The 26,280-nt window shown below is 36.4% G+C and overlaps 1 protein-coding gene across 1 annotated transcript; it reads left to right on the top strand.

Annotated features, from left to right (window-relative positions):
- On the top strand, positions 1-25,845 carry LOC129257442 (uncharacterized). The gene is made up of 9 exons (XM_054895763.2): positions 1-426; positions 5,024-5,104; positions 12,316-12,555; positions 13,363-13,592; positions 14,420-14,632; positions 15,052-15,166; positions 15,563-16,365; positions 17,713-20,133; positions 21,033-25,845. The coding sequence occupies exons 2-9, from the start codon at positions 5,032-5,034 to the stop codon at positions 21,243-21,245; spliced, it is 4,308 nt and encodes a 1,435-aa protein (XP_054751738.2). The 5' UTR covers positions 1-426; positions 5,024-5,031; the 3' UTR covers positions 21,246-25,845.
- Positions 25,846-26,280: the final 435 nt, after the last annotated feature.

Below are 26,280 nucleotides of genomic sequence, written 5' to 3'. Positions count from 1 at the left end.
GTTCACACAACTCCTCCACGTTCGCACCGTGTTGCGTGCTGGCAGAGAGGAGGGTTTGCAATTCGTAATTGGTTGTGTGTTGACAAGTCGATTACATGATTTTGGTGCTTGGAAACGTGCATGCATTCAACAGGCTGGTGAAAGTTAAAACGATTACCAGTCATGAGACGGTGGATTTGTCTGTCATTTTCATCAAGAATGAATAACTGATCATGATCACGTACGTGTCTTTATTTTATAGCAGTATCAATTTTACATGGAATGGTGCTGAGATTTTGTTTTACGACGGCAGTACGCTGTTGTCTTGGTAGCGAAACGTAGCTGCCGGCTTAGTGATCGATGGATGAAGCTGAGGCGATTTTTTTTTCCATCGGGAGATCTTTCGGACTACAGACGATCGCCAGGGCGTAAATATCTAATAATCAGGTGCGTATAGTTTCACTCGCTTTCTAATTTAATATAAAACCTGTTAGTTAATTCAGTATTGCTGTGACCAGTGCCACTTGTATGTACTCTTTGAATATAGAATAGGCTATTTGTAAAAATCATTATGATGACAACAATGAACAATTAGAAGCGTTACAAACCGTTGCCAAGATACTCCGAAGAGAGTGGAGAAGGTGCACTTTATTCTCTAAATGCAGAGTGTGCATTTTTATTACACTTTTACTCCAAAAAAGGTTAAAAAATTACTCTTGAACGATTTAAATATCATTCCATCAGGACTGGTCCCTCATCTCACTCTTAGAAGAGTGTAATTAGGGACCAGGGGGGCGTTTCATCAACATTTTTGTCCGACAAGTTTTCAGGTCTGACAACTTTCCTTGATTATGATTTGCTGAGAGGCACTGTTACCATAGTAACTGTCGGATAAAACAGGACTTGTCGGATAAAATGTCTGACAAGTCCTTTCATAAAACGCTCCCCTGGTTAGCTCCTTTGCATTTTTGAGTGTATGTGCGGAACAGTGTTGGATCCAATGACCAAGGTGAGTGTTTCATCAACGTTTCTGTCCAACCGTGAGTTGTCAGATCTGACGAATTTTTCATGATTTTGATTGGCTGAGTATCCCTGTAACTATTTTATAACTGTCGGATAAAACGTCCATGAAACCTTCCCCCGGTAATATGAATTAAAGCGCTTAGAAACGGAAGTATTAAACCATATATAAATAAGCTATTAATATTATTATTATCATCATTATAATCACCATCATCATCATTGTCATTATTTCAAAAGAAAATAACCATGTGACGCGAAAGTATTATTTTACTCGAGTACAGGAAGAATCAATTCAATGAAAAATTAAGAACAAATGCAGTGAGTAAAGAGAAAGACAAGTTTAATTGACGTTTTAAGGCAATAACACATACATGCATATATATATATTATATATCCACTTGGTATGGGATTGGTTGAGGTTTCCAAAAGTGCTCAATGCCGGGGCAGAGCAATATATATATTCATACCTTGGTCAGTTCGGTCTACTACCGTCGGTTTCACGCTTTCGGCGATTTTCAGGCAGACGATCAATCTTTTTCTTCAAACACCAGATCTACGCTGACGACGTCGGCATTGTAGTTGAGAGCTGCGATGTGGACGGAGATTAATACTTGTAAATTAAAAGAAAAATGTTCCAAATCATGTTTTACTTAATTTCCCTAGCTATGGACTGATGTACGTTATCTAATGAGAGTTAGGTCTAGATTAATTGCATCCCCTTGGAAGGAGGGATTTAGTATCATGGCTGTCTTGGGTTGATGAGCTTACCAATTTAATATCTTCATTTGTTTTGTTTGTGTTTATGTTTGTTTGCTGTATCCATTATGATTTTTGAAATCATTTTTGTTTGTTGAAGTCAAAAGCATCAGAATCCTTATTGAAAAAATGAAGTTTTCAAGAGGCTTGTATATACTGATGTTGCAGACAGCTTCCCCAAAATGTCTTGACAGTTATGTAGCTCCACATTCTCACAGTTACTGACACTTCGTCAATGATTGGGTCATGTTACGTGTCTCTATAATAAATTCTTCTGAAGTGACATCGAAGGCGAGTAAGGAGATTTCGCAATCACTTAGCAGACGCTTTCTGGAACGTATAGAATCTATAGTTAATAGCCTTTCATGACAAAGCAGTCTTTGTCGAAAATTGGTAAATCAAAACAGCAGTTTCGTCCGTGACTGTGGATAAACGAATATTTACAATTATACATTTAATCTGAATCTAAGGACGATCTGCTGTCCCAGCTCACCAATACTCGAAAAAGATCCTCAGCTAGTATAATTGTGATTTGACGTGCATTTACAGGGCACGCATTATATTATGTTGTATACAATATCCGTCCACATTTCATGCATGCGAAAACTCGCTAATCTCGGCGAAACATCATACCGTCTGAGCGAGTTCCATTAAAAAAATCCAATGCGTGATTATCAATCTTCTTTTCAGGGACTGCATGGGATTGGTCAGAGCAGGTGCCTTAATTTAGATTACAGATAATTTTGATGTTTTAGATCAGGCAGGCGATCGGTCTCGCGGACCTTAAGTCATGGAGTCTCTTGGTTATTGCTTAACACGCTTATGCAGGAAGAAAGAAATGAACGCCACAATGTTAAGCAAAGATGAATCAAGATAAAAGAAAATCATATTACTCAATACAATGATTCTATTCCTCTGATCTGACTAGGAGAAGTGTCCTCGTTTTACGTTGTTCGACAGGGACAATTCTTCTGATAATAGTTCTTTAATCCTGCAGGAAAGAATACCCCCCCCCCCCCCCCAAACAAAAAAAAAGGAAAAGAAAAAAGATTGAACGGAAATGATTTTTTAACGTAATGAATGTCTTACTTATATGACGCAAGTATTTGCCTAACTGTTGTGGGATAACTTACTTTGACTACCAACTTTAAGTGATTATGATTTTTTTGGTCAATTTGTTCATTGTCTATGTATGCATAGAATTCATTGTCTGTATTGCAAAAGTTGTCTTATATTAATTGTGCGCCTTGAGCGTCATTAACGACAGATATTTGCACTATATAAATCTCAAATTACTATTTTATCATTATTATGAAAACACCCATTGACTTTTCTTAAGAGCAGCTATACAACCATTAACAGAGGATTGCCGTAACGTTTTGCAAAGTAAAATAAAAACAACCTTGCACTTTGACTGCACGAAATCATGAATTATGGATTGCTTTATTGTAAAGACCGGATGGACCTAAGATTATGTTATTTTATATGGTGTATTATTATCACGGAAACCCACACGCAGTAATCATCATGCGTCGCCTGATGAACGCTCTTGATGCAGGGATGCGTACATCTCCGAGATGCAATCTCATATCATCGTCACCTGTACTTTTTATACCATGTTCTGCCTTCTTCCGAACATCGAACTAAGATCAATTCCGAAGAACACTCTGAACTAAAATTGCAATCACACAATTATCATTTTCCAAAGAAACTCAAAATAGGCCTAAAAAGAGAGATCGCGTGTGTTATGATTCCGTCCATCGAATTATCCGATCTATATTCGGCCCCCGTGGAGATTGCAAATGACGCCATTGCGCTATAAAAATATATGAAATGCACGTGCATAAATGGTTGCCATGGTAACTGAAATTTTGTATTATTACTCCCTCCAGGTCTCCAGTGTCCGCGGTGGACAAAGCATGTGTACGTTAGAAATGGAGGCTCTTTAAGAAAATTGTTGGTATACAAAATAGCATCTGCTCATGCTGGACTGTTATAGTGTTTACAGATCTAGCAGGCGTTTCTCGAGCTTGATAATATGCAATATAGCTTATTCTTGCTATGACATGGTTGATTAAATCATTTTATTACACGTAGATTACCCGTAAAGAAACCAAAAAGATGGGCGTTAACGATACCAATAGTATTATCCCCAGTTATCTTTGTTGATTATCTTGATTAAATCCCTCAAGGCAACAGGATTTTGTGTCATGTTTGAGTGATTGTTTCCAAAGAGATGAATTTTCCAGTCTAAGACCAATGGTCCAATACTTCGCATGATATCAAATAAGAGGAGTAATACTGATATGTCATCTTTGTATTTTTGGGGTGTAACGTTTTTTTAGAATAACGAAATTGATTGAACTCACACAAACTTGAAAATGGGTGAAATTTACCCAACAAGTGAAAGTCACACTTAATGTAGTGAAGTTTTATTCACTCGCTCCTATAGGAGTGAAATATTTACCTGAAATTTTTAAATGTATACCTATACCTTTTGAATTGATGAGGGGTTTTCAAATTCAATTTTTTAATTTTTATTTATTTGTTATTGTCGGAATCGACTTGGATATCAAATATATATATATATCTAATAAATAAAAATTATGCTCGTGCTAAGTTTGTTTCTATCATCATGTATAGTCTTCCGAAAATTAAAATTTCCTATAATTTCTAAATTGACATGTGTGTGTATGTATATAAAATATATATATATTGTATTATATACAGTATAACATACATACATTTGATGTTTTGCATATAATTATATTTGCCCATGAACAGACGTATTTTTCACGACTGTTTCAGAAACGGATTTTGAATTCTCTTTTTTTTGTCACATCAACATGGGCACTGACGAAGAGTGTGACTTTACCTTTCATTTTTGAGAGCTATATGCTCCTTTTAAAATCCACGATTTTATTTTTACGGCATTTTCTAAACTATTTGTGATTATATATATATATATATATATATATATATATATATATATATTTATGTGTGTAAAGTTATACAATATATATATATATATATATATATATATATATTTATATACATAAATAGTCTGCTTCGGCATATGGAATAAAATAATCATAAATGGTTTGGTAAATGCCGTAGAAATAAAATCGTAGATTTTAAAAGGCGCATAGCTCTCAAAAATGAAAGGTAAAGTCACACTCTTCGTACAGTACAGTTTATAATTTGATGTTTTCTAGGTAATACCACGTTAACCGTTATAATCAAATGTGTTTATTCATCTATACAGATACGAGAATGGCTTCTGGTCGTGCAAAGAGAAAGCGGCTTTATCATCAGACACCCCCATCCATCGACATTAGAATTAAAGGTAGGACATTCGGAAAGATTAAAAAAAAATATTTTATAAATTATCCATTTATTCATTTGGTTATACAATTCTACCCTCAAGGACTAGAACAAAAAGAAGTGTTAAAAACGAAGCAAAGTTATGATTTTAATGGGTGATTTTTATGGGTAAGTCGTGTGTGAAAAAGACTCAACTTATCGATTGCTGAACGAATTACATTTTTTGTTTGTAACATCTCCCCTTCTTTTCCCTTATTTATACCTCATATTTTCTTCATTTTCGTTTTTAGTTTTTTTTTGGTTCTTTCTCTCTTCTTTTTCGTTTAACTCCTTCCTTTTCTTTCTCATTTATATTTTGTCCTTTCTCTTCTCCCTCCTTCCTTATTTCTCTTGTCTTTTTCCATTACCTTTTCCCGTCTTCTTTATCCTCCCCTTTTTTCTCTGCTAATTGAATGGGGGATGGGCAGCTTCACCCCTTGGATGCGCTTGTGACTGAACAGAAATGAACCCTACCTAATTACTATTTATTCAATTCCAACATTGTAAGTCAGGCAATCCGAATCCGGGGACAGGTTTGGATAGTATTGTTGTAACCTTGCTTCTGCCTCGATCCACACGGCACGTACGGTATTGGACATGTTGGATGGATTACGAACATAGGGTTTTGATTCCATGACGACATCAAATTAGAATTAACCCTCTGTCGCTCAACCGGATCTTGCAGGCGGGCCACGCGAAGGAAAACTTAGAATCAACGAATGACGAATGAGGTTGTAACCTTGATGTGTTTTGCTAATGGATTGGATGAGAACTTGAGACATGAATACTAAACGTGTCAATTGAAAGCTGCTTAAAATCTGGGGAAGAAACTATGCTTCATCCGCATGTTCCGGGTCTTAAATATTCTATTCGAGACTGGAATAAGAAATTGATGTAAAATGATAACAAAAGTATACTAAAATAAACAAAAAAAATCAAAAGGACGAAAACATATTAAAAGGAAGAACAAGGAAATATTGACGAAAAGTAGGTGGGTGATAAGAGAAATAAGAGATTTGTTCAAATTGAAATATTCAATTCATGTTATATAAAATTCAGGCTTTTTGTTTTCGTATTTTTGGTTTATCTTTGTTTACGGATACTTTGTAAGAAAATAATTATGTTGTAGATTGTTTATCATCAACATGTATTTTTGCACAACCTTATCATTAACTGTCCTTATGAAAGACCAGCAGCAACTATTTTAGTCGCAAATGGGTCAACGCCCATATTTTCCTTGTAATGAATACCTTGAAATCCTTACTTTTCGGAAATCAAAGCAACAACAGAAAAAATAGTTATAATTAATATTATTTGAGGCGATAACCAAGAGAGAAAAATAATATAGGATGCACACTTACCAAATCCTCCAAGTGTGCAGTTGATACAGGCATGCACGAATAAACCATGGAGCTAGCTCCATGAATAAACCATCTGACACTTACAGACCTTGGATGCGCGGACGCTTGCACACCCACATTCCCGACCCACCCTCACGCCAACACACACCCTCACAACATTAATGTGATTTCACACCCAGGGTGAAGGATTTATGAATGGGTAAAAGGACAAAGAAAGTGTATATATTTCCTATGCTTTTTTACTCTTCATTGTATTCTGATGTATTCAAATTTCTGAGAGACTTACGAAAATATTATCATCATAATTTATGATAAATCATGTTAAAGAAGACGTAATACGCGCTTATGGAATGTGATATGAAAAAACAGTTCCTTTCTTATGTTATGAGTGTTATGTATACTTTTAAAGTCAAAATTCATGTGAATGATTTTTGTTTACTAAAAATCAATACCGATAAAAACACGGATATAACAATGACAATCGCCTTTTGGTGTGTATATATAAAATGTTGCTTCATAGAAATATGATATGGTATAGACAGAAGAGATTCAAGTTTAAAGTACCTTTTTGTAAGAGAAATGGAAAATGGAATAATTACAAACAAAGAATTGAAGAAGCCAGATAAAATATTACCGGAGAAAATGTTAAATGTATTGTGATTTTCGGTTGACTATGACATGTGTGATGAATTATGAATAAATCCCTCGTTTAGAGGTAAAAACAAAAACAATTATCAATCATAAGTTGTTTCCTGAAAAATCTGACCAAAGAAATCCAACCACAATCTTAGTACAGCCTTTAAGCATCAATGCCAAGAACCATTTTCTCAAACAGATCAAATGTTGAAATATCCACATCTACCTAAGATGACTGTATAGACCAACTTTGTTTGAGTTAGACGTCAACACACTAAGTCCAGGTGTGCATGCACATCGCATGCGTTACTAATAGAATATTTTAGGTACAATCTTGCACTTTAAGTCACTATTCCTATTTGCACACGGAAGTGAAGTGCCCGTTTGGACCCGAATATGTGTAAAGTTTCCACATTTTAGTGTGCATTTATTTTTGCGTTCAAAATGTGCGAATTTACATCTTCTCTAAAGGGTACAACTCTATACAGTGCGTATCTAAAAAAGTTTACACTTTGAAAAAGCCCTGGGAATTCATAAATATACAACATGTGGGTAATTTTTTCACATATCATCTTAGGTTTGGGTCTCATCTATCCAATGAAAGTAAAAGTTTTAACAGAATGTTACACTTGAGTGAGCACTGTCCATTTTTGTAAAGCTCGCAGAAATCTGTTTGCGCAGAAATGCTAGTTTTCACGCTGTGTCAAGGGGAAAGGGCGAAATCAAACTTACCCTGTGAAACATTTCTCATACATTTCCCTTGCACTTTTAGTCAATTGAAATTAAACGGATACAGTCAGACCGCAGGTCCCTATGCTAATGAGCAAAAAGGCCAGATTCATCCAAATCATCTCGTGGCTGAATCCTTCTCCTTGCAAAATCTCGTGATTCGTGAGATTTTCTTTCTCTAAGAATTTACCTGTTTTAACCTCAAGTTAAATGAAATATTATTGCACCATCAGATAGAGTAAAAGTTACTCTTTCATATTGGTCATTTATTTTGTATACAATATTTTGTTAAATAAGTAAATTTCTGGCCTGAAAATGTGCCTCAAAACTGAATTTTCTTTCTCTGTTTTCTTTTGCAAATTGTGCAAAACTTTTCATTTTGAGCCTCAATGATATCTATATCACCATAAAGCTGAACTTCTGTACTTTCTCACAATGCCACTCTTGATATGCGGCACCTTTTAATCGGGTCAAGATCACACTTTTCCCACCAAGGTACAAGACGAGATTTCTGAAATGTTGTACTTGCATGAAATCCAGAGTTCTGATTGGCTGGATAAGGTTCACAGAACAACAGGCGCGGGGTATTTGAGGAGATTACCACATGGGAAGTGTGACCTTCCCACGAACCCAGGCACTGGAACCGTTGGAATTTGCCATTGTGTGGTCTTTTTGACCAATCAGAGTGCAGTATTCTTGTTTTCAAGCTGCTTTATGTACTTGGCAAATGAAAAGTGTGATCTTGACCCGATTAAACCAATTCTTATTTTGAAACCTATATCATTTCAAAGCATACATATTCAGCTTTATCATGATATAAAAATCATTTGGGCTCAAACAAAAATAAAGTGTGAAAATAGCAGCTTTTGTCAGGTGAAAATATTTATTTTGTAGTATATTTTAGATCAAAATTTTAACCTATATTACAAAATCTTCGAATAAATCCAAACACATGACCTGAAAGAATAATTCTTCTTCTTCACAATGGTACCAAATTCATGAAATTCGATGCACAATTAGAGCAGCAATGACCGAATGAAAAGAGGTGTTTTGGTCCGCATCAAGCTCATTAAATATGCAAAACATCTCAAGTCATGAATATCACTTGGATGAAAGAAGCCACTTTCTTGGGACCTGCAGTCTGACTGGATACATTCAAGCATTTTGTAACAATTTTGCCACCCAAATTGAAAATTTAACATTTAGTAAGCACAACCTTTACCCTTTTTGTGCCAGCTGGATCTGAGGACATAACTGAACCTGAACAAAAGTTTATATCAGACATCTCCAGCATTTTTTCACTGAGTTTTTATCATTTAAAGTGGGTTTACATTTCATTTTTTATGTAATACTTGTTTGTCCACACTTTTGCCAAGCTTGACAATGATTAACAAAATTAAAATCAAGCCTAAGCCATTTCATGTAAACCACAGCTCAGTGCAAAGCAAATATCGTCTCGATGGCCTCGGTGTGTGGGGGAGTGGCCGGGGTGGGGTGCAATGCACTCTTCGAAGTGTTTTGGGCAAGGAAACAAGTTTAAAAAGGTAAAAGATATCTTCAAATCAATTTTACTAGCTAAATTCCATGTTTTCTTCATGATTAAGGTCTACTTTTATTTGTATAACTATTTCAAAGTTATGTGCAAATCATTTTTCACTACATTTTCAAAAGTAAGTGGTGCTCGCTCAAGCGGAAATATTTTTCGACAGTTATATCGTCATTTGCTTAAATGGATCTGTACCAATGTTAAAATGTGGAAAAATCTTCAAGATATTACAAATGTATAATTTTACAGGATTTTTTCAAAGTGTAAACTTTTTTTTGATACGCACTGTATAACACAAAAGATTGATAAGGTGCAAATGTCGCACCCCAAAAGGAGCTCAAAGTGATGCCTTTGAATAATGCTCATTGAATTTTTGCACCTTTTACTATGGGTGCTTGAAGCCTGTCAATAGGACTACTATAGGAAACAGACAATAAGCTAATTTGATAGAATAAAATATCAATATTGTATTATCATAATTATATTAGATAAAATAATAAAATAATTATTTTGTGTATAGAATCGTGGATAATCTATACCATACGATTACAGAAATGAAATTTTGTTTGTACCTTATCTATCCCAATTACCCAACAACAAAAAATTACCACGCATGATAATTAAAGTCATTAAAAAAGCCATTGCTATAATACACTTCCTTCTCGCATTAAAATAATCTTCTAGTATTTAAACTTTCAAATCTATGAATGTTGAGCTGTTGCGCATGTACTCCTAAAAACCTCATTTAATTACCCTTCCATAACCCCCCCTCCCTCCTTCCCTCCTAGGTTGGTCTGCACCTCCTTCATTTTACTTTATTTTTATTCCGTACTTTGTTCATCTAAGCTTTCAAAATATCTTGAATAAATTACATGAAGAAGGTCGATGTCAAACCCAACCTTTAATTTATTACCTATTATCACAAAAAGCTTGGAAATTTGCTCTCTACAAAATAGATATATTCAGAGTCGAGAGGAAAAGGAGAAGTGACCATTCAGGTACGCAGCTGCATGATGATTGTGATAAGCGCTTTCCATATCGAAAAGAAGGTCACTGATCAACCAGATAAAACCCTGCTATACAGCAACACACCTTTAATACGTTCAGCAATCCTTACTCTTTCAGACTCAATGAATATTCTACAATATTTCCTTCTCACATCAAGGATTCACTCATCAGCTTTTTAATAACTGCGTGAGAATGACCCACTTGAATCTGAATAATACGTATTTTAAAAGATAGGAGTTATTCTTTTTGTTAAAGGACATCATGAAATCTTAATTTGGGTGTTTCTGATCGGTTCATGGATTGGATCATTTAGAGAGGCATGGAGCGACCACCCGACTCCCCCCCCCCCCCCCCCTAACGATTTTTTTTTTCAAGTAAAAATTAATTGGAAAGAAAGAGGAATATAAAGGAACGGAAAAAGAAGATAATAATTTTCCAATAATCCAATCGAGCGGGAAAAAAGGTGTCATCTTATAAAGTCATTTTGCACCCTCTCTCACTCCATCAACATGATCTGGCGCCATACCTGGGTGGTATAAATAATGCAACTTATGGCCATTGGAAATCTAGGGTGCATTATTGGTAATAGATTGTTATTAAGATATTGGATGGTTTGTAATACGATTTGGAGCCAGAGGGTGTGAGACAATATTTTATCACTTAATGATACAAATGAAGTGACCTCAATTTTTAATTGAATTCATGATAGTGATGATATGAGAAGGGTACATTCTGAATAAGGTCGTGATAATATACTTTTTAAGAGGACTCGGGCTTTTAATTAGTAGAATTACAATTTATTGTCGGGGGGGGGCGCTTGCTAGAAACTTGCAATCAAAGTCTAATTATGGGTTCCTAAAGCAATCATGAGTCTGGAAAATTTCAAATTTACACCGCCCTGACTGCTAGTCTGCTTCTTTCAACGAGTAGTAAGAATCAATTTGTTTTTTATAGTTGAATTGTAAATTTTGCATAGAAAATTGCTGTTGATTGTAAATAATTTTCCTGCTACACTCCCTTATGAATTCAAGTACTGAATGACAAACTGACCTTTCCTTGAAATGAAAAAAAAACATCTAATTTAAAATTTTCGATCAAATGGGTTGAAGAAATTGACCGAAATGGAGTGTGATATATACTAAAGACAGGCGCGGATCCAGAGGGACCGACCCCCCCCCCCCCCCCCTTCCCCCTGGATCCGCCAAATCGAGTCTAGGTCTATATCAGATGGTCTAATTCTAAGACTGACTAACACCATTACGACTGAACTCACTTGGTCTACTATTGGACTAATTAAAGTTTAGTTCGTGAATCAATAATTCATTTGGTCTAATACTCGCAAATAATTCTATAAACTATTCAAACATTTTGCATTTAAATATCGTGCAAATTCTAATTCTGGATTCCCATAATTTCATTCAATTTTCCTTTCCAAGAATTATCTGGAAATGGTCTAGATTTTCAGGACTTCTGTATTTGGTAGTTGCCGGCAATGTGGAAACATCATTTCCACTCCATAACTGTGGGAGGGGGGGTAAAGATGTTCATTCTTAAACTTTGGCCTAATCAGTATCGTTTACCATTTAAAGGGCCTACGAACCTGCAACCTTAATAGCCCCACCAGACCTTAAGTCCCCAACTACTCATGTCTGACCAGATTCATTATCATAATGCAACATTCTGAACATTGTAGTTATGTAATCTTGAACGATAGTACACTACTCGATACATTCATAATATTCTCAACACAAATGAAATTATAGGCTACTCTATTATATTTTCTGCATTACTAGTAGTTATCTCAAAATGTAGATAAGACTTGCTATTAACGGTCAGTGAGAGGTCACACAATTAATGTTGGTCAATTCGCTTTAGGTTAATAATCTCTCAATGTTTTTTTTCTCTCTCATATAGTATGGAAATGTTTGAGGGTGTCAGCCCAAGTTGCAGCGAAAGGGATGGCCACTGCGACCGCTTACATCGTGATGTTGTTGGGATACCTGACTTACCTCAACCCCGTCCCATGGCTAGCTTCGACCTTGAAATCCCTCTTCACGAGACAGCGTCCCCGACGGATGCTTACATACCACAACTACCAACCGGTTACATATAAACCGCCCTTTATTGAACGAGTTAAAAACACCTTGAAAAGTGGTGAGTTAACCCCGCAGAAAAGAAGACAGTGTTACACAGTGTGGTCACAGTGTATTCGCATTACCGACTGTGTATAGGTGTGGTTTGCACAATGCATTCACAACGTGTTCACATAGTGAACGATGTGACGATGTTCACATTGTTAAATATTCAAAATTATTGTTAACCATTGTAATAAAGACACTTCCACACGGTGGACGCTTCTAGTGATAGTTTACAATTGTGTTCACACAGTGGACAAAGTGTTGTGAACCACTCTGAAATTACTTGAGCTTTACAGTGTGAAGACTATTTCACACTGTGGATGCCTCTTTTCTAAAGTGTGCGTGTGTGTGTTTCCAATATGTGAAAATGTGATCAGCACTGTTAGAATGAGAAAATGTGATCCACACTGTTAAAGTGCTCAAATTTAACAGTGTGACTATGATTCCACACTGTGAACACTCTCTGAGATGCCATGTAGGACCTTATGTTCTTTCCATCAACTGATAAACTTTATAAGATCTTGATGTTTGTACTGTGTCTAGATATTTAGCAGATAATTTATCGGCATATTTTCGACCTTTTCTTCCAAGAGAAGTTAATAAGCAATAAAGGGGAGGTTTTCAAGTCAAAACATAATCGACAATAATACATGCCTGCGACCTAGTCTACGACAGCGCCACGAAATGCTGTCTCTGAATAGCCCGCGAAACATTCACAAATATATTCCTTCTATATTTTCTTCTCTTCTTGTCATTAAAAAACTCAAATCAGTCCCTTTATTCATCGCCATTTTCCTCAAACCCATCCTCATCTATTTCGCAGAACAATCTCTTAAGAAAGAACTGATGAATTGGCTTAAGACGAAACTCCCTTCAAGTGTTGTTGTCAATGACTTCAGAGAGAGCTGGTCGAATGGCGTTTCCCTGTGTGCCTTGATGGAAGCAGTCGTGCCTTCTACATGCCCTCGCTATGATCTTCTGAAGCCAGAGAGTCGGGTCAACAATTGCAGACTTGGAATGACACTTATACGGAAAACCCTTGGTATTGAAGAGGTATGTCAGATAAGTTTGTTCACTTTTGAAAAAGTACTTATTCTACGTTGCACCGCGACTAAAACGAATTCAGTAACATAAAAATGTAATATTATCAAATGTCCCTTCATGACAAAGAGCAACCAAGAAGTCTTTATCAAAAATTGGTGAATCAAAACAGCAATTTCCTGTTGGCATCCGGACGAACGAAATATTTGCAATTCGTCTTCAGCTCCGAAACTTTGGATGAAACTGCTGTTCCGGTTCACCAATTTTCGACTAAGAACTCCCAACTGGTCTTTGTCATATTACGGGCATTTTCAATACATTTACTGTGTTATTGAATTCGTTTAGCATCGTGGTGTGAAAACTCACTATCATTTCATTCAATAGTCTTAATATGAATGTAACTGCTAATTCAGATCTGGGCCCCGTCTTACAAAAAGTTATGATTGTTATGTTATGATCTCAACTCTATAAAAATCCATCCATACCATAATGTTTTCTGCAAGAAATCTAAGTGAACAAAGAGAATCACAATAAATATTCAAGAGAATGATGAATGTATGAATAAAAACATATATAAACAATTTTGAATATTTTTTTTTTAGATGTTGACGTTGCTGCATGGCCGTCCATAGTTCTGGTTGATCGGATCAATTGCAATTCTTTGTAAGACAGACCCCTGTAACAGGCAGATAGTAGTATTCCGCGTTGATAAGGTTGTCTGTTACAGAAGCAATCGAATGTGTTCATAATTTTTTCAGTCATAAATATTCATCATTTTGGCATAATAATAATAATAATATTGATAAACTGGAAGGTAATATATTTATCTATCGTCATAGCCAATGGAACCCGAAGAGATGTCTCTGCCTTCCCGAGCGAGTGAGACCAAACTTCTTCGATACATCCAGACAATACGTTATGCCAGTATGATACCAGTCGAAACGCCTTCTTACAAGACAAGCCCCTGGAGCAAAGAAGGGGCGTGGCCCAAGAAAGCAACATTCAGTGAGCCGGTAGACGAGGAGAGAAAACAACTTATGGAAGCTGATAAGGTATTATTTTTGCATTCATTCTTTTTAGATGGAAAACGACAGGATAAAGATTCTGATTATGAATGAAAACCGTTGTACAGTGTTTAGCTCCTGCTCACCAGAAAAACTTATTGCAATTATCGAGCATCGCAAAAAGAAATATCTAAAGATTATCTTGGCAGGTTTGCATCATATGGTGGTAGATATAACGTAGAGGGGGCTAACGGTCCTTATCTCGAAAGATATTGATCATTCACATGCTTCCTTTTGCTTGTCTTTCAATTTTCATTTATATAATTCCACCATCCCACAGTCCTAGCTTTTCTAAGCTTACCACTTCTTGAACCGTAAACCCCTATACGAATCCTCTTAATTAATCATAAATCGAATGATTTTAGAATCTTTATTATTGTAAAGATATTTCATGTATCTTTTCAAAGGTTGATTGCACAGCAAGTGGCAGTGGGCTAGTTATTGCAAAGATTGGCAAACGTGCAAAGTTCAACGTATACACGCCCAAATTCATCTCCAAAAGCCTCTATATTCACATCAAAGGTGAGTCGAATTGTGTTCTATCCCTTCCAAATAGTTTTAATAAATTGCTATCTGACCTTAAAATCTTTGTCGCATGTCAGTGCAACCGGAATAATGTTTAAAAATGTTGAGTAATTATAACAACAGCAGGAGACATGTGAGATGCGTTATCTATCTTTCTGACACTTGTTTGATATCTTATTAACCTAGTTCAGCCTGAACTTACCTGGAAAGAAATAAATCAGCACATAATCAATTCAGATGACTCTTGCCCTAGAAATAACAGATTGACGTAGAGATATATTCTCTGACGTGATTAGATTCGCCGTATAATTTTCAAACTATTTTCACTGTTTTGTTATCTGACCTTCTCTTCGCCTTCTAGTTTTAAATAATTCATTCTTGATCCGATCACAGGTCCTTTGGGAGAAAGTGTAAGACGGAAGATAATAAACCATCTCCCTGGAGGACGCCCCCATCGTGATGAACCCGATTCTTCAAACATGAGTTCAGCCTCAGTTGATGATAGTCATACGTCATCGAGTGCGTCTTCGGCTTCAGGGGGTGTCATTCCCTGCGATTACCAGTGTGTCCGCGAGGGCCACTATGAAGTCAGTTACATTGCACAGTCTGAAGGAGCATATGAGATCACAGTCACGTGGGGTGGAGAGCAGATTCGCAACAGTCCGTTCACCGCGCAGTCATCAGTAGCAGTCAAGAGATCTCTCCCTGATACGGATCCATCAGACCCTTCCCGCGTTGTCTGCTTCATACATGAGAAAAAAGTTTCGGGTACCACTGGCGTAGAAGATAGTGAAGACTACCCGTCTGCAGAGCCAACGGACAACGACGTTCCTCTCCCATCCCCGGACTCTTTCGAACAAGAATACGCGCCAAAATACAACACACGAGCACGCAGAAGACAGTCCTTCTGTCGACAATCCCACGTCACTACTCTACGGGAGTCCTACGAGAGCGGAGGAAGCACTTCACCTTACGACAGTCGCTGCAGCAGTATGATCATGAGTAGCACGGAACGCAGTATGGATAGCGATGTCTTTTATCCGTATGGATCTGCTCGAGCTTCATCCTTCATCAGTTCTTCTCGTCGGGGACTGATTAGTTCGTCGTCATCTAGAAGTTCTATGATGAGCCATCGAAGCAGTTCCATTCTAAGCAGTGGTGGAGATAGACCTGGGACGGTCAGAACCAGACGAAAGGTTAGTCTCCCATATTGCTCAATATATATATATATAATTTTCCTCACCTCACCCTCCCCAATAAGTTTTACAACTTGAAAATTTATAATATGCAATGGAAATATGTTTTCCAAGCATTTGAAAATAATATAAAACCATGAACCTTGGCATAAATATACTATTTAACATACGAAATTTTCATTGTTTTAGACGGTGCGCTTTGCGCTCAAAATTCTGTATTTTTGGCGCCAAGAGCGCGCCGAAAATTTCGGACATTTTTGCCCCCCGCCAAAACATGGATTGACGCCCCAGTAATAATTATTGAGTATTGCTTTTCTATAATCCTTGTTGGTGTTTTTTTGCATTTAAAATAAAAGCACTATTAGATTCAAGTAGAAAGGGGAAATATTGTTAACTGATGTAAATCGTTAATGCTTAAATCATGGAATGGGTTAGTTTTATCGCCTGATATTGTAAATAAAAGAATATTAAATGCAAAACAATTTAGTATAATCACTTCAGAAATGGAGATTCAGATATTTTTGGAATTATTGTACTGTATTTACGATTAGAAGCATAGATATATCTTTGAGAAATAAAGTTAATAAGTTAGCCTAACCCCTCTCCCCTCCCCCTTCTCGCGGTCGCGTAAATCAGGCGCTATTAAGACCAACTTTGCGATATTTCCGAAGTTAAGCAATTTTTTAAGGGCATGTAGGAGACCAAAAATGGCTAAAACTCGTCATTTCATATTCAAATCCAAAGCTACTTTTATTATTAACCAAAAGTCTTTCATTTTATTTTTCTGATTGAAATCAATTTATTATTGTCATGTTGTTTAAGGTCGGAATAGTGACCAAGATACAATAAAAAGCAAAAAGTCGATACACAAAGAAATACATAAGAAATTCATAAAACAATGAAGTACATTTAAAAATTCATTCCATATCCTTTTTTTCGTAATATATTTTGCTAAAAACGCTGCAAAGATAGTCTAAACCAAATATATAGTTAGTTAGGCCCCTTTTCTTGAATCAGAGCAGAATTTTGATTAATTCGTAAATTATCATAACCAATAAAATCCCACAAGTTTACGAAAAATTGACTAAATGCAATTTCGTAGATTATGCAATATAGTGCCAATTTTTGGCACGATCGCGCGGTCGACGACCAAGATCCTGAAGGGGAAACGTGCAAGTTGGGGTTAAAACGTAGTGTAATTTTTTCACGGCTCGAAATAATACATGGCAAATTAGAATTTTTATTGGTAGGGTAATGGGACAAATCAACTTTGTTAATTTCAACACCAGAAATTGTTGGCTTACGCATTTTTATAGGTTTTCTTTTTTATTTGTCATTTCTGGATAGATAATCAAGCGAACTATTCGAGGCGCCGGTGGTAAAGAAGAAATCCAGTATCCGAGCAGTGCTGACATGTCGTCTGTCTCGAATACTTCATCCATCATGGGCATGTCAATGTGTGGCTTCTCGTCTGTAGGCAACCCCAATGACCAATCGAGCGTGAGTGGAACCTCGTATGTTAGTGATGAGCGTTTGACCGGCGTGAGCAGCTCTGCGTCAAGCGCCCCATCTCCTACAGTTTTAGCTCCAGTTCCAACTTTAGCGATAGCTACCAGAGAAATCCATATGTTTGCTGATCGCATTGCCAAGGCGGTGATGGTATCAGCCATGTATGATCTTTCAAAGAAGTCCGTCCTTTCACCGGGTATATCCCGAGGTAAAGCCACCTCGGAGGAACATAAGGACCCTGATAAACTTTCCAAAAATTGCTTTGACTCTGATGGCCGTGGATTACCTTTTGGTCTTGAGTTGCAAAATTTGAACGAGTCGTTGATCAACGAAACTGCTGTCAATCAAAAGAAAACTGTCAAAACGCAAATGGGTGATTCGTTGTCTAATAGGGTTAAAACTGAGGAAAGTGGAGCCAGAAGTAAAGTTTCACAAAGTCCTATCTTTCTTGATGTAACCGGTGCCATTGAGGATGTGTGCAACAAGCCAGTTGAATCACAAATAACAATAGAATTTGAACCGCAGTTAGGAGCCGACTCCTCAAGAAATGCGAAGGAAAGCAGTTCTAGCAGTTCTTCGACGACAGCATCAGCAGAGCGAGAACATGTTGAGGAGGAGTCTGGCTATTCCACTTTTGAAGATACAATGAGGTCCTCTGATCATGCCATGCATTTGCTTCGCCAGGTAAACAAGAAAGACGGTAATACGAATTCGATACCAAGTAAACATTTCAGTGCTTTCGAACCTCGTGGCTTTCGACCAGTTGAGCCATCAGTGGACACCAAGCTCGACCAGAACAGTGTTCGCAGGGATTCCAGTGATCGCATACATACTCCGAAACCGCAAAGGCAATCAAAGATTCGACGTAGGGCAGATAAGCAAACCCAATGCACGTCTGATGACATCAAGAAGGAAACTGGTTGGATCAGTAGGAGGAATGCCTTTACCAAACAAAAGCGAAGAGAGCAAAATGACCCATCTATGGAAAAAGTGAAACAGAAAAAGAAGATATCTTCTCAGCCCACTACAGCAAGAACAAGTCTTGCTATGTCAGATACAAGTGAAGGGCCTGAACACGGAATATCATCCCCACGAAAGAGACTTGAACGTAGGACACCTTCAGTAGAAAATAACACATCCCGTAATACTCGACAAACAACTCCTTCTCAAGCTAAGATAGGTTCTAGATCGGTTGCTAGACAGTCGACCTTTGACAGTGGTTATTCCGATGAAAATGGGCACATCTTTAGTCTTACAGGTCGCGACCGTTCAAACTCGTCATCAAAGAATAGAACAATACGAGTGAATAATGATATAACTGTTGCGAATGTCCATAGCTTACCAACAACACAGCACATTCCGCCTTTTGGAGAAAGATTTGATATCGCTGCAACACCAAACAGCCACAAAGATCAGAATGGTGAGATCAAAACAAGAGTTGTGAGGCAACAACTGCCAAGTGGATCGGAGAGTTCTCGTAATCAGCTGCTCTCTGAGAAGCCCCGCCTAGGAGTAGAGAATATGATTGAAGACGAAGAGATCATTGCAGTCACTAACAGGAGACCCAGTTTTAGCGCCATTAATTTTGATCTCTCGCACCTTCAACACGTGTCGGGCTCGCAGGATCAAGAACAGACTCCCAATCTTTCACCAGGTCCAATAAGCAAAGAAACCCCGTCTGTTGAAAATTTTCTTTCTGAATCTGTGAACGGGAAATCCCTTGTGGAAACCGATTGCAGTAGCGTGAGCGGAGAGAAAAAGAATGACGAGATAAACCAGGCGTCATCATATGAAACTCCCATTCCCCATTCGACTAATCCTCCTTTACAAGGGAATTCATATCGTACATTGGCGAATGAAAAGGACGTTCCAGTGAGTAAGCTCTTGGAAACTCTGGAAAATGATCCAGACTTCACCATCAGAGAGTTCGTTCGAAAGTTCATGCCATCTCTTGGTGGGAATTTAGGGTTCCCGGATGATGTCCTTGGTAGGGATGCTGACAAGCTATATCCGACCATTGATGCGTTGGAACAGGAGATGGATTCGTCCTGGTCAGAGCTGAAATCCAGTTTTACATCAAGGGCAGGTGGGGAAACGAACAGCAGAAAGAGCAGCAGAAGACATACCCCTCGTGTTGGAACGCCTTTCAGCGCTCACAGTTCATCAGATAGTTACCTTACCTCCATCCGACCATCCTACTGCCAGGCGATGGGGACGGGAATCCGTGAGGGCCTGGTAGGAGTCAAGAACAATTTCCAGGTTAGTATGTCCAATGTTTTACTGGATGCATGTGATTTCCATAAACAATCACTTTACGTTTCAATTTTGGGGGTGCGGATTTTAGGAAACTATACACTCCCAGCAGTCACGAAAGGACAACCACACCACCTCATCAAAAATTTACCTTGGCAAATTACCAGAGGCCAACACTCCAGAACAATTACCTTCAGGAGAATATTTCCATTAAGATATGGTCCAACATGGTGTCGATTGTCACAGGATAGACCTTATAATAACTTTTGTAATGTTCCCTTATAATAACTTATATAATATGTAATGAATCCTAATGCCAAAGGTAGTATTTCAGTCTGTATAACTTGTTTTCGCAAACGTTTTGGATGAATGAATGTCCGACTGCTTAGTTTTGCTTCAGTCACTTTCGTACAGAGGTTGCAATTAGATTCATAATTCGTATTGTATTTCCTATCAAAATAAATAAAACCAGAAAAGCTCTGAAATTATGCATTATCGCATTCAATTATTCGTAATTGCATCACTCATCAATATTTTCAAGAAGGTGAAAAACAACACTTTTCTCTTTCATAATTTATGATTCGCAAAATTTTATGATATAAAAGGAATTGTCGATTTCAAGTTCATCTTCTCGTTTCATTATGTGTAAGTCATACGTTAGCAATATTTATAGTTATATATTTATAGTGATATTGATGCTTCCGCTAATAAAAGTGATAGTAATAATAGTTTTAATAATAACAATGATAATAATGATTATAATAATAGTAAGTAATAAAAAGAAATAATATTCAAAAGAAATAAAATGAGAATGATAATAATAATGAAATATTCGTGTATGGATATGTTTGTGCAGGAATGTAGCTTAATTTGCCATTTCTTTTTAATAACTCTTCACTCTGTAGGTTGAGACTTCCAAAGCTGGTGAGGGTTCGCTTGCTGTTTTTATCCGAGGTCCTCGTCCTCATACCGTTAATGAGACGAGTGTGACCTTTACTGGAGATGACCTCTATGAGGTGGTCTACGAGGTCAATCTTGCTGGTTTCTACGTCATCTCGGTCAAATGGGCAGACAGACACATACCCGACAGTCCTTTCATCGTTCAGATATCATTTTAAACTTACACTCTAAAATATTGAGTTAAAAGAATTCCCAAGTTTGCTTAAAGAAGGGGGATAGGCATGTTTCTTGTGGAAAATGTTGGATAAAAGCATGTTGGATTCAATGTCACGCTACATTGTGCAAACTTTGCAGGTATTTGGTAATATTTTACCCTCCAGACATGCAGGCTCCCTCTTTACTAAATTAGGTAATACCTTTTTTTCAGTGATATCAATTATTATTTGGATTGGGTTCCGTGACATTTCCTCCGGCGACAATTGATCCGCTGTAAATTCCACACACTAAGGGAATTAATGACCAACTTCAACCCTGGATTTACCATTATCCCCTATCCTAACCCTAACATAAAACCCTATTGCAACCCTAACCCCAATAAAGCCCGGAGCAATTGTCGCGGGAGCAAATGTCGTAACACCTATTATTGCGAATCCATATAGTTTTGCGTAGAATTTGTGTCGAGATAAGTAAGAGGTACTGTTACCATTTTTGTCTCGCCTGCATAGCCATTATAGCGGAGCGAGACTACAGGCACCACTTTTCCGACGGCGGCGTCGTCAACATTGAAATCTTAACCAAGGTTAAGTTTTTGAAATGTCACCATAACTTAGGAAGTATATGGACCCAGTTTATGAAACTTGAACATAAGAATTATCAAGTATTACTAAATATCTTTTCTGGGTTTCGGCTCACATGACTAAGATCAAAGATCATTTAGGGTCAATGAACTTAGACCATTTTTGGGGGGATTAACATTAAAATCTTAACCAAGGTTAAGTTTTGAAATGTCGTCATAACTTTGAGTTTATAGATCTAGTTCATGAAACTTAGACATTAGGATAACAGTGTATCACTCAACATCCTGCCTGAGTTTCAGGCCACATGACATAGGTCAACGGGTCAACGAACTTATCATGTTGGGGTATTTTTTGAATTGCCATCATAATTTTGAAAGTTGATGGATGTAGTTCATGAAATCTAGACATAATAGCATGTATTACCGAACATCTTGTGCAAGTTTCAGGTCATATGACTAAGGTCAGAGGTCACTTTAGGGTCAACAAACTTTGGCCATGTTGGGGGTATTTACGGAATTGCCATCATAGCTTCTAAAGTTTACAGATCTATATAGACATAAGAGTAATAAAGTATCATTGAACATCCTGCACGAGTTTGAGGTCATATAACCAAGGTGAAAAGTCATTTGAGATCAATGAAAATAGTATTTTATCATCATTATGAATGGTATTTTTTGTGAATTATTATTCAATATTTTTTTTCAAAGTCAGCACTGCTGCTATTAAATCGCGTAATGCACGCGAAACTACCAGAGGCGTTCCACTTTTTCCCCACAATTATTAATATTCGAAAAATGCAGTCTACTTCATCCTTGTTGGTTGTTATCATGATTGAATATATTAGTTAATTAGAGTTTGTCTCATGCTGCATTTGGGTAATTGAAATAAATATTAAAGACAAACATTTATGGTGTATTTAAATGCGAAATCTAGAACATCTACTCAGAGTGATCTTTCAAAAATCATTTTTGATTTATTCAAGCAACTGAAGTTTCTTTTAGTTTTGTTTATATTTTACAAGCCTTACAGATCTTTAAAAAAATATATATGCGTCATTATATTGTAAATGATATTTTTATATGTGTTTTTTAAAAGATGTTGACACGACTTTGAGTATTTTTAGGTATAAGAAAAGCATGAAACGAAATACATTTTGTTTGAAAATTTGCTTTGTATATATAACAATTGAGTCAGAAAAACTTTAGACCTAATAATCGCAAATTAAAAAGAAAGTCATGAACACAAACTATATGTCCTTAATTAATAACCTTTCCTCCAAATAATGTAACACCATATTTATGTGCTATCTGTTTATACATGGATAATCAGGAGGTGATTCTATACAAAGGCATGACCTAAATGAATGCTGCAGATGTCTATGAAGTCATAACACTATATGAGCTACAATAACTTTAATTTAGATACCTTTTTCAGTTTTGAGCGCTGATATTACAAAGCGTTTATCAATCAAATATTTTTCATGTTAAATATTGAAACAGGATTTTTCAGCTAATGTTACTTCAACTCCTGTTGGCCAATTTCTTCTATAGGAACACTCTGTGAACACTAACACTGTAGAAGAGTATCCACAGTATGAAAGTCACACTTTTAAATCTGAGCAATCCTCGCCTGCCGCGTGTGGGTTGGTTTTCGGTAAACGTACTTCATCATGTTCATGCATAAAACTACAATTTGTACAAAATTCAACTTAGCATCCAAGAACTCGAACAGGACTCGAACTCGAACAGTGTGAACACAATTTCACACTGTGGACACCTCTACATTATGTGTTCACGTAGTGGACTGTGTGAATATGTAATTCACACAGTGAAAACATGTTCAAATTTAGGAGTGTTAAGATAATTTCACACTGGTGACACATCTACGTGGACTATGTGATGATGTGATGATTCCCACATTAATACCATAATACCGTGAAGATAGTTTCACCCGTAGTTGCCTCGAAATTTTAAGTGTTCACTATGTGTTCTCATAATGGATTATGTCATTCACAATGCTGAAATGCTCTTATTAGTGCGCAGATAATTCCACTCTGTGAAAACCTCTACTATTCCAGGGTACTGTTCACAGTGTATTCACATCGACTATGTGAAAATTTGGTCCACTTAAAATATTCGAAGATAAGTGTTATGATGATTTCACATTGTTTTCCGCACTGAAAAACACAGTGTGGTACACATTTATACAGTTATGTTATATATAGTCGCTTGCAGAATTTTACCTTATGACGGCGCTGTTCGACTTGTTCGGGAGCTGTCATACACGAATGTGTTTGTTGTTTGTTTGTTTTTAGCCACCGTCGATACGTACCCAATGACAAACCGTTTTCTCATTCACATTCTTGATATGAAGAAATGCCTTTCATAAACAACGCAAAATTCCTCATATAATTTATTTGAATTAAAAAATATATGTTTAAAAAAAACGCAATTCTTGATATTGATAATGGAATACGAGCTTGAAATCAACAAAAAGAATAAAAGGAGCAAATTGATTTTTTATTTTATTTTTACTATAGGGGGGTTATTTCTCTTGAGAAATAACATATCTTATGTACATGCCTATTCAAAGGCGTAATTTTACTCTAGCTTTTAAAGCAAAATACTTTCCAGCGCTTGGAGCAATTAAGGAATGATTATATCAGCATGCTCTTACGTAATCACTCCAGCACTCAATTTGAAAACCCACTATGGAGGAATGACCTATAATGCTAAATCATGATTTAAAGACGGATTCCATACTGGAAAGAACACAGTGTACCACAGTGTGGAACACCATTCACATTCTTAAATTTGAGCATTTCAACAGTTTGAATCACGTATTCACGTAGTTGACTATAAAAATTAATATGTGAACACGCTGTGAACAGTCATTCTGTCAAGGTGTCCACAGTCTGAAAATATCTTCACACTGTTGTCACATAGTCCACTCTGTGAACACACTGTGTGACACTATGTTCTTTCCAGGGTTATAACACAATTATTGAAAAAATGATGAATCGAGCTGCAATGCTAGGGTTTAACATCATTTCAGTGTGGTTTGTATTTGCGATAACCTTCTGTACTTTGTATCATCGTGTTTAATCTTTAGAAAAGTTTTTTTTTTCATATAAGTGATTTCTAACAAGGTGTATTTCACAGAATACCGCTGTTAATCCGTGTGGATTAAGCATATATTCCGAAAATTGATTATCGTTACATGCATGATGAATTCAATTGGAAAAAAGAAAGGTGGAAATTAATCAAGATTCAGTAATTAAGTAATCAGAAATGTCATACTCTCTGTACTTAGATCAAATACTTATAGTATAATTATTGTTCTACATGTATATCCTTAATATTCTGGGAATGATCTGTATGACCAATGATCTTGAACAGTTATTTGAATCATCAAAGAGTCCCAACAGTCTATTATGTACAGTCTTTTCTTATTATTGTTGATACATAACATCAACCTTGTGTTAGTATAAGTTAATATTTCTGCTGACAAAAAAAAATGGTCTATATTTGTAATCTGAATTTGTGAACAAATTTCCACTATGTGGAAAATAAATTTGATTCAATATTTATTTATTTATCAATTTCTTCATTCATTTCTTTAGACGGGGTGGTATACATAAAAACTACTTCTTGAGAGAGCATATGTACATGAAACAATCATGATATATTGTATGGTAATGAACAGGAAAAGTAGAATTCAGTATAAAAAAAAAAACATGTTTTGTACAAGGAAAGTGAAGTTGTAAATCAAATTTCTTTACACGTATTCCCCGTATATACACGTATCCCCCCTTCCCAAATTTATTAAGAATTGCCAATGTTTAAGATTTTAGGTGTGGGCGAACTTTTGAACAATTCCGGTAAAATGAAAAATGAGTCTGTGTCTCTTTCTCATGAAGATGTTTTAAGCATGTAGATTTCATTTATCGAGAATTCTTTTGTGAAAGAATAAAAATGAACATTGATCCTGTGTAAATAAATAACGATCATTACGATTTGATAATTATTTATACTGTGATTGTATATCATTTCTTGATCTTAATTTCCTTGAACTGTAAGAAATCATGCATGTAACTAAAAAATATATATGAATTAATCTTGTGAGAATCTTTCAATTAGATATCGCTCCGAAGTCACGAAACATGATGAAAATCCATTATCAGGCTTTGATTGTGTGACGCCACTTGCAAGAGGCTGTCTTATTATATAATGGAGTATAATAATTCCATTAATTTCAGTTATTATAATGGTTCATGGTGATTTTGTGAAAAATGTTTCTCGGTGAAGTTTTTATCATGAAATAACATTTCTGATATCATTAAATAATGCAAATGTCTGACAATTTTCAATTTTCTGAAAAGAGCCCTATTTTTATGTAACACGACCCCTTGGAATTTCTTCAAAACAACCGAAAGTGTCATCATGAAATTAATGAT

This window comes from Lytechinus pictus, chromosome 3, assembly GCF_037042905.1.
Source record: "Lytechinus pictus isolate F3 Inbred chromosome 3, Lp3.0, whole genome shotgun sequence".
Classification (NCBI taxonomy): domain Eukaryota; kingdom Metazoa; phylum Echinodermata; class Echinoidea; order Temnopleuroida; family Toxopneustidae; genus Lytechinus; species Lytechinus pictus.
This window is presented reverse-complemented; position numbering and strand designations above follow the sequence as displayed.